General features: G+C 48.1%; 1 protein-coding gene across 2 annotated transcripts in view; it reads right to left on the bottom strand.

Annotated features, from left to right (window-relative positions):
• Usp43 (ubiquitin specific peptidase 43) overlaps nt 1–8,703 on the bottom strand; it is a 67,631-nt gene extending 58,928 nt beyond the window's left edge. For both annotated transcript variants that reach the window (NM_001291049.1, NM_173754.4), the window contains exons 1-2: nt 8,095–8,703; nt 304–435 (exon numbers count right to left, since the gene is read on the bottom strand). In NM_001291049.1, coding sequence (NP_001277978.1) covers nt 304–435; nt 8,095–8,598 — 636 coding nt within the window. In that variant the 5' untranslated portion in view covers nt 8,599–8,703. The remainder of the gene's footprint in view (nt 1–303; nt 436–8,094) is intronic.
• Between the last annotated feature and the right edge of the window lie 1,349 nt (nt 8,704–10,052).

Here is a 10,052-nt window from a genome sequence, read left to right on the forward strand (position 1 = left end):
CCTGGCATTGATCTCTGACATGCACATTCGCACCTGCACACATACATACAAACAAAAAGAACTGACTTTAAAATTATGAGCCATAATGGAATCCTATTCACAGTTCTCACTGGGGTCAGGGAAAACAAGAAATACTGCAATAGGATGGAATGACTGTCAAAAAGCAGCCAGAGCTAAAAGAAGAGAGCAAGCCCAGCAGGTGTACACAGTGACTGGAAGACACAGGAGCCTAAGGCGTTGAGGAAACACGGAATGGAAAAGGAAGATCACACTCAGACACACTCAGATTGGAGAGTGACTAACCTGCTCAGATACCAGCCCGTGAGCTGAGCCTTCCAAGTCCTCGTGGACACGATCCAGAAGCCAGAGCAGGAATTCCAGGGCATCGTGCTGGGAATTGCCTTGGAACTGGGAGCCATACTTAGAAACAGCATTCTGAAAGGATACAAAGACAAAAGTCACCTTGGGCCTTGACACAAACAAATGAAGATCTGTAAGCATCATGCTCCCAAGTGCTCATCTGTCAGCCTTGACCTGAGATGAGAGCATGGGTAGGAAAAAGTTTCCTCGCCCCAAGCTGGGAGTACATGGGTCCTCTGAATACAAGGCGCTCCAGACCCTGGAAATTCATCAGACTGTGCCTGCAGGACAGTGTGTCTGTATGTGTGTGTATGTATCTGTGTATGTCTCTGTGTGACTATGTCCATCCACGAGTCCGTGTCCATGTGTGCGTGTGTGTGTCTGTGTGTGTATGTCTGTGTCTGTGTGTGCTGGAGATCTAAACTCAGGTCTTCATCCCCACAAGGCAAGCACTTGACTAAGCAATCTCTCAGCCCCTTTGCTAAGCACCTCCCTAGTGTCCACCACCTGTGCTCCCTGAGGCTCATGCCCTTTGATCCCTGGGACCCCATGCACCACTGACCTTCGCTCCGTCACTCTCCTTCCACACTCTCCCTCAATGGTGTAGGAAGGAAAACACCCTTCCTACACCACTCTCCTCAGCTGACTGCATTGATCCTCAAGGCTTCCACTCTGTGGTAACAACCACACTGAGAGCAAGACTGACTTCCTAAAGTACAATGTGTGTAGCTCCTTCATCAAAATGCTGGCTGTGGTCTTCATTCTGATTACACTCTTTGGGGGTCTGCCCCTAAGTGTCTGTGTAGCCAGCCCCTCAATTCCAAATCTCTAAGACTCCACCTTTGTCTTGGCATTGATGTCATCTTTCAGAAGCTCACCCCAGGAGCAGCCTAGGATTGAATTTACCCCACCCCCCAGCCTCTGATTCTCCCCTTCCTCAAAGTATCAACCTACACCCGGGTGAGTTCTAACAACTTCTTCTCACCTAGATTAGATCAGCTGATATCTAAGTAGCTACCACGCCCCTTTCTCCCTGGCCCTCTGGGTACATGATAGATCTTCCTGATGATAAATCAGATCTTCCTGCAGCCCAGTAAACATAGCAAACCCTTCCTTCTCCCACTATTCAGCACAAAATAGTTCAAATTCCTTCATTGCTCATGTCCCAAACTCACATGTTCTCTACTCCCTGTCTCTGTCTGCCTGTCAGTCTCTGTCTCTCTGTCTTGTCTCTCTCCTCTGCCACCTCCTTCCTCACCCCCACCAAGACCTCCTTCAGCCCTGTAGCCTAAACCTCCCGCTCACTATGTAGTCAAGGATGGCCTTGAACTTCTGAGCCTCCTGTCCCCACCTCCCTAGCACCAGGATTACACCATCTCATCTACTTCCTCTCTGTTTCAAAGCTCCAGGTAAAAAAAATCCACTCTGGTGCCCCAAACATACTTTCTGGCTTCTATGGACTACACCAGCCCCTTTGTGTAACCTCCTATACAAGTTCTGTCCCCTTCAGTTCATTGTGAATTCTCTTGCTCTTAGCCTGGCTACCTCACAATCAAAGTTTCACAAAGAATTTGACAACTCCAAGAAGACAGATAAGATGAGATCGTTAACAAAACTGTGTAGGGCTGGGGACCTGGCTCAGCAGCAATGCACTTGTTGCCAAGCACAGCAACCTGAGCGAGCATTCAATGCCCAGAGCCCATGGTGGAAGAAGAGAATCTGCAAATGGTCCTTTAATCCCATACAAGTGCTGTGGAAGGTTGGTACCCACATACATGGGTATGCATATCCCCCCATGCATGGGTGTACATACCCACACACACACAATTAATGACAAATAAAAATCAATTTAAAAAAAATCAAAGTCTCTCTGCATATATATAGCAATTTCACTTTGGAGAACACAACTCAAGGAGAGACACAAGCAAGGATTTTTCTACGGACCCAAATTATCAGCAAGAAAGTTGGATGTGGATCATCACACGTGTATCCAGTACCCTGAAGGTTGAGGCAAGATGATCTTAAATTTCAGGCTAGCCTAGGCTATATAGCAAGACTGTTTTCTTAAAAAAACCAAGGGTTAAGGGTTAGCTCAATGTGGAGAATTTGCCTAGCCTATGTAAGCCCAAGGTTGGATCCCAGCACCATGAGGATGTACTGGAGCTAAAATACTCAAAGATGAGCAGGGACATCTGGGACAGCTATCCACAGCACAACATAGCTAGGCCCTCTGCGTGAATGTGTGGATGCATTTGTGCATGTGCAAGTGAGTACGTGTGTGCGTGCATGTCTGTATGAGAGAGAGAGAGAGAGAGAGAGGGAGAGAGAGAGAGAGAGAGAGAGAGAGAGAGAGAGAGAGAGAGAGAGAAAGAATGTGTTAGGGTATGTGTGTATACGCGTGTAAGAGAGAAGAGTGTGTGTGAATTTATGTATGTGTAAGTGGGTTTGTGAGAGAGTATTGTGGGGGGTATGAGAGAGAGAATGTAAGTGTGTGTGTATATGTGAGTGTGTGTGAGAATATGGTGTATGTGTATGTGAAAGTATGTATGTATATGTGAATGTCTGTGTGAGTGTGAATTGTGTATGTATGTATGTATGTATGTATGTATGTATGTATGTATATGTGAGTGAGTGTGTGTGTGTGTGTGAGTGTATGTGTCTTCTACCCAAACACTGGTGATTTTTCAACATATTTCTTCTAGTTATTTAATAGTTCTAGCCATATTTTTTTTTCTGCCCAATAGTTTTTACCACTTCTCCTACCATTTTATCCACAACTATCAAAACAGAAGTGAAGAAACTGGAGCTAGAGCTCAGCAGTAAAGATCTTCCCTGGTGTGTGAGAGGCCCTGACTTCAATCCCTAGTACCACCGAAAAGGAAAAAAAGGAGTGAATCTTTGTTTCAAGGGACACCTCCATAGGAACATCAGAAGTTCAAGGTCACTGTCCACTTAGTGAGCTGGAGACCAGCCTGGGATATTTGAGACCTCTCTCCAACAAATCAATAAAAAAAAAATTTAAAAATTAAAAAGTTAAAATAAATAAAAGGAAATATCTGTCTTTGTCTATCTAAATTTGATTCTAAGCACATAAGCTAAGAGAAATTCCAGATGGCTGAAACCCTTATTATAACCATACAGAAGCTAGAAGACCATAAAATAGAATGCATATCAAAAAGTATGATGTATCTGGACATGGTGGTGCAGGCCTGCAACGCCAGCAAGAAGGAGACGGAGACAGTAAGACCCTAAGTGCAGACCAGCGAGGGCTGCACAGAAAGACTCAGTAAAAAAACAAAACAAAACAAAACAAAACCACTTGAGTTTTGCAAAAAGACATGACATCTAAGGCTTCTAGCGTTGAGATAGGAAAAAAGAAACAATTTGTATAAAGTATTTGTAGAGACTCTGGGACAAACAGGCAAGCAAACAGAACCTTGAGGACAAAGCAGACCGGATACACAAACAATGGAGGAGACAGTCCCAAGAATAGACTAGACAAGAAACACCGGAAGCACTCCCACCTCACTCCTAATGAAAAAGGTATTTCCAACAAAACAGTAAATCAGAAGCAGCCTTTACAAAGCCTGGCCCCCACAACAATAATGAGGTCTTAGAGCAGCTGTGCTCAACCTTCCTGATGCCACCACCCTTTAACACAGTTCTTCATGTTGTAGTGACACCAAACCTAAAAAGTATTTTTGTTGCTACTTAATAGCTGTCATTTGGACACTTTTTACCAATCTTACTATAATCATCTGATTTTCCCATGGTCTTAGGTGATCCCAGTGAAAGGGTCCTTTGCTATCATCCCCCCCCCCCTCCATGGGTCTCGACCCACAGACTGAGAACCTCCGTCCTAGAGACTTGGGCTGCAGAAAGAATTGATTGTGAGTGTTCTCATCTCTAAAAAGGGTCAAGTGTACGATATTGGTAGCTATGTCATTATTTGGAATTAACCATCTTACCCTGTATACATACCCCAAAGCATCATATAAGACACTATGACACAGAGAATTTTCCTGTCAATTGTAAACTGTATAAAGCTGGGGCAAGTGGATTAGTGAGACAATACCCAATCTCCTCTGGGAGATTTCTTAAATGGATATCTGAAACCTGGCAATATCCTTTGGAAAGAATTTGTCAATGTAGATTGTAAATAAAAAAATAATAATAATTATGGGGTGCGGTAGTGCCTCCCCCCCACTCGGAAGGCAGGGGGCAGGCAGATCTCTGTGAGCTGGAGACCAGCCTGGTCTACAGAGCTAGCTCCAGTATAGCCAGGACTACACAGAGAAACCCTGTCTCAAACCAAAACAAAATAGTAATGATGATAACATCAGCAGCAACAATAACAACAACAATAACACCCAATGAAGTTGATTTAGAAGGAAAAGAAGGTGCTAGGTCAACTGGCACACACACTCGTTTACTCTCAGCACTCAGGAGGCAGAGGCAGACCAGTTCTTTGAGTTCAAGGCCAGCCAAGGCTACATAGTGAGACCCTGTCTCAAAAACTAAAGAAAAAGGAAAGGAAGGGTAAATATTTAAGGTGGGAAGATGTTTGTCCGTACATACACCTGATAAACCTCACTAAATCCAACCCTTGAGATAGATGCACTTCATCATATAACTCCCACCCCAAAAAAGGCTTGTTTTAAAAAGTAAAACTAGAAAGTTCTTAAAACATTCCTTTTATTTTGAAAGCGTGGTTCCACTCATAGAATTGGATATCTGGAAATCATCAGAGCTGAGAACAATGATTTAAATGCAGGGAAATTGGGGCTGGAGAGGGCTCACGTGGTTAAGAGCAGTGACTCTTTCAAAGGGTTCAGGTTTGATTCCCAGCACCCACAGGGCGGCTCACAACCATCCCTATCTCCATTCTCAGGGACTCACAGGTGGATCTCTGTGAGTTTGAAGCCAACCTGGTCTACAGAGCTCCAGGACAGCCAGGGCTACACAGAGAAACCTTGTCTTGAACCCCTCCCCACCAAAAATAAAAGTGCATTTAACCCATTTTCTTGAATTGGGTTGTGAAAGATGAAGTGTCAACTAAGGACATGGGAGACGGGAGATGGACCAAATGAAAATTGGTCCTACTATGTGTGGAAAACTGGTGCGTCTAGACTCTAAAAGAGAGAACATTGTAAACCCATTGCAAAACCAACCCATTTGTGGAGGTGGGGTCAAGCCCCACCCTGCTGGACCCTTCCTGGGCCCGAAGCAATCACCTTACCAAGGTCAAATCTCTCCTTCTCTATTCTCCTCCCCAGCTCCATGAGCTTTCACCAATGAATTTGGCAAAAGGATTCTTGGCCTGAGATCCAACCTCTGCTCCATCCCTCCCCTTGGCTGTCATTTTCCCTTTCCGGGCTTGGAGCTGCCATATCCCATCTCCCATGTCCTTAGTTGACACTTTATCTTTCACAACCCAATTCAAGGTATAGGAACCTCAACAGGGAAGACCACGCTGCTCCTCCAAACAAATCATATCCTCTTGCCACAACTGTCACACCTCCTTGTGTGGTCCCTTCCCATCTTAACGCCAATTCTGAGGGCCTGCATGACCACTGTGCTGCCGTGTCCATCTCTCCTCTAGACAGTGAATCCCTGGGGAGCAGTCCCAGAATCTGGATCCAGAGTTGTCACTCAGTCCCAAGATCTGGCTTTTACCCATCACTCATCACACAGTCCGTGTTCCCAACAGAATGTCTCCATAATCGATAAACGTGCACTGACTGGGTGTGGGTTTCAATATCCATAAAGGAAAGTGGTAGCCCACCTAGTTTGCCACCCTTAATATTTAAAATCCAGGATTCTAAAATCCATTCCACTCTCCAAGTTTGGCCACCGAAAAGTCCCAGGAAAACCCCAGATTATGTCTCCCTCATTAACAGCTTGGTTATCTTTCAATTCCCCCAGGGCACTTGGGAGCTCCTGGGCCCTGGGGATTCAGACAGCAAGAGAGGAAATCCTGGTGAGTCACTGGCAGTGACTACGAATTTCAGTCTCTTCCAAGCTACTTGCCACTCTCGCTGCTGTAGTAACTGGATGAGAATGTATCTGGTAAAAGAAAGCTTACCCAAAGATCACTTCCCTTCCTCCTCTAGGTCTCTCTGCGGGAAGGAAGTGCAATTCTAGAATAAACACTTCCCGGGAGCTAGGCATATCCTTGGTGCTCTCTATATAACCCACTTAGCACAACTACTCTATAATGAAGTAACTGTCATGCACATCGGTTTTACAGATGAGAAGAGATGAATTTGCATAAAATTCATAGAGCCCCCAAGCCCTTGCTCTTTCTGTATGTACACCAACCAAGTATGTTCCTTTCCAGAGACAGGCAGGACCTGTCACTGAATCTAGACCCTCACAAATCGGCTAGATCATTCATACAGCAAGCCCAAGGGATCTACCTGGCTCCATCTCCCCAGGGCTGGAACTGTATACAAGCCTACCCTGGGATTACAGGTCCACAGTGAAGATAAAGGCCTGCAGTGGGACACCTGGCTTTTTTCCTTTTTATCTGGGTTCTGGAAACATATCCTCAAGGCTTGTATGACAAGTGATTTGTCAAGCAATGAGTCACTGCCCAAAAGACCTTGCTCTTGACCACTATACTACACTGATGATCATATCTGAACAGCAAATGTGGCCCAAAAGTGATAATAAAGACATCTGTGTGACTACTGTGCTCCTTCAGGGTCAGAGGTCAGAGAGGAAGGCAGTTGTTAGCATCCTTGCAGATAACGGGACAAAGACTGCTTTCTCAGGCTGAAACTTAAGAACCATGTATGTTTGCAGAATGAACACCGACAGTCATATTCACCCTCAATAACAATCACTAGTCCGTGGGGGTGCTTCAGCTTTCTGCCCAGAGCTGCGGTTTTGCAGCAGGATGCAAACCCTATGCATCAATTATCTGGAACACTTTCATCATCCGACTGGGACTCCACATTTGTACTTTAACGCCTTCTCATGACCCCGAAGCATTCCCAGCAAGGGGACTGTAATCTTACAGATAACAAATGCCACTTCCTGCTCACATACTGTCAGGACTTAGTATGAATTAAATTAAAGGATACCATTCTACTATAGCACTCTTAACGACTCCCTCTCCCTACTTTTGAGAATACCTGACCCACGGGTTCTCAGCACCCACTGGACTTAAATAATCCAAAGCCACTGCGTCCAAGGTCATACACGATCTGAAGACCTTCACCTGCCTTCAAAACGCTTCACTTTCAGGCCTCTGCCCTTTCTACTTATTGATCACTCTACCTGGATTATTCCTAGATCCGTTCCTTCTCGGCTTTCTGTTCCTCACGCTTCTATCTCCTCCTTCCCAAAGCTTGGCCTTCAAGGACCTGCTTCCCATGCTGCATCCTTCTAGATCCTAAGCTCTAACTCACCCTGGCCGGCAAGTCCCACTCCAACAACTGCTTTTAACCACAAAACTGCTGGACACACTTAAGGCTGCCAGCTTTCTCCACCCCAGCCCAAAATACCAGGAAGAAACTAATTTCTAAAGAAAGCATTTGCAAATGATAATGTAACATGTCACCTCGAAACAAAGGCGGTAACCCAAGGCTGGGCTGGTTAAGTAGTGTCTACCGAAGACCTACCCCCTACTCCCCGCCCAAGAACCAGGCTTGGCTGATGGTTCACACGCTTTTCAAGAGCCGAAACCAGAAGGGTCGGAGGAGTCTGCGGGCGGCTGGCGCTGCCTACCTTGAACTCTGCGGAAAGTTGGGGCGTGTATTCGCGCGTCCAGAGCGCGCGCACCAGCGCCGCCAGCTGCTCGGTGACCTCGGCGCGGCCCGGCGCCGCCCGGTAGCGCCCCAGCGCTAGGAACTCGGCCAGCAGGTCGGTGTTGCTGAGACACTGCACCACCGCGTTCATGAAACAGGTGTTGCCATGGTTCTTCAAGCCCTGAGCGCCGGGCGGACGCGCCCCGTCACCCGAAGATATCTGGGGTTGGGATCCCGGAGGACGATCTGGCCCTGGACTCCCGGCAGAGGCTGGTGCCGGGCCCGGGGCGCAGGCAAAGCCCCCTTCTCCATCGCCATCGTAGGGACTGGGCTGGGCCGGGGGCCGGGGCGGCGAGTCCCCCGAGCGGGAGCGGCTGCCCAGAGCTAGCAGGAAGCGGTTAAGCAGGCGGCGAAGGGAACGGCGGCGGCGGGGCCGGGGCGCGGGCGGCCCCTCTCCCAGTGCGTTCCCCACGCCCGGATCCATGCTGGCCACGCACGGTGGTCCGGGAGCGCAGCCCCCGAGACCCCAGGCGGGCCGGCAGCTTCCCGGTCCTCACCGCCTCCCGGAGGCGCCGGGCGCCGGCTACCTGAGAGCCAGGTGTGCGGACACCGGGCGAGGGCGGAGCCAGGGGCGGGGCCGCCACGCCACGCCCCACGCGGGAATCCGGCCCTAGGGCAGCGCCCGCCGCCGGGCTCCCGCCCCCGCGGCTGGAGCTGGGAATGCACTCCCTCTGAGCCCGCCTAGTGGACTTCCCCGCCCTTCCTTCCCGCCTTGGAACAGGCCTTTCACCTCGGCTCGCCTTCCCCGCCCATCCCTAAACAGCGTAGCTAACCCGGGGATGGAACCTTCTGAAGCGCCCAGCGAAGCAAAGCCCTGGCTCTGGCTAAGTTTCTGGTCGTGGAAGCCAGATGAAGACTAAGAAAATTGACCGGCGAGCGGTGCCCCTGTTCGTGCCCAGGTGTCCCGAGAGGCGCGCGCTGGCAGCTGTGCAGGTGGGGAGCCCAGGCTCAGGTGCATGCGGTCAGGTGGCGCCACCTCCTTTGCAGCCTTTGCCTACACCGGTCACCCCAGGACCTGAACTGGGAGTGGGAATGCTAGTGGGTTGGGAGTTTGTTTTCTTTTTCTTGCTGTTTTGTTTTGTTTTTTTAAATAACACAATAGGTTACATTCATTTTCCTTAAACTTGGGAGACTTGAACGTCCTGGTTTTCATTGGTGAAGGGAGCTCAGCGAGGTTGAGGCTGTGAAAAGAGAGGAACCGGAATTCGACCCTCCCTGGGTGCACTGCAGAGTTCAGGCTCTTTACAACCCCAGTATTTGCTTGGCAGGAAGTTTTCCGGTTCTCAGGCGCGCCCCCTACTCGGTTGCTGCTTCGCTCCTCCACGCTAAAGCCTGGCTGTATCCTTACCCAATCAGAATTAGTTTGGCCTCGCCCCGCCCTTAATTCCCTGGGTAACCCTGGAGGCCTCTGCTCCTTTTATGCCTTAACTGTCAGGTTTATAATTAATCAGGCAAGGTCTTGCAAAATGAATTTCTCATCAGTTTGTAGCTCAAAAAGAGATCAGCAGCTTTCTGGAGTCAGACTTACATCAGAACCCAAAAATGTGACTTGCTATTTAATAATAAGTGCTCATCATTTATTAAGTATCCCTCCTCGATCTTCACATAGAATTGCAGCAGTTACCTGGTGCCAAAAAGTTGCATAAGTTAAGGATAAAGAAGAAACTGTAATGTGGAGACTTGAAGTGTAAAAAGCCACCATTTACCTTCCTGGGAAAGACATCCACCTAGTTGATAAATTTATAAGGTTCATTTCATGACCCGGATGTACTGAAGGTGCCGTGGTCATAGCAGACTCTGATAAATCATCTCCGGTATTTCACCTTTGAGATCATGTCAAGATCCCCAGCAGGGAGTTTTCATTTGGTAACAGTTTCG

The sequence above is a fragment of the Mus musculus genome, chromosome 11 (genome assembly GCF_000001635.26).
Source record: "Mus musculus strain C57BL/6J chromosome 11, GRCm38.p6 C57BL/6J".
Lineage (NCBI taxonomy): Eukaryota > Metazoa > Chordata > Mammalia > Rodentia > Muridae > Mus > Mus musculus.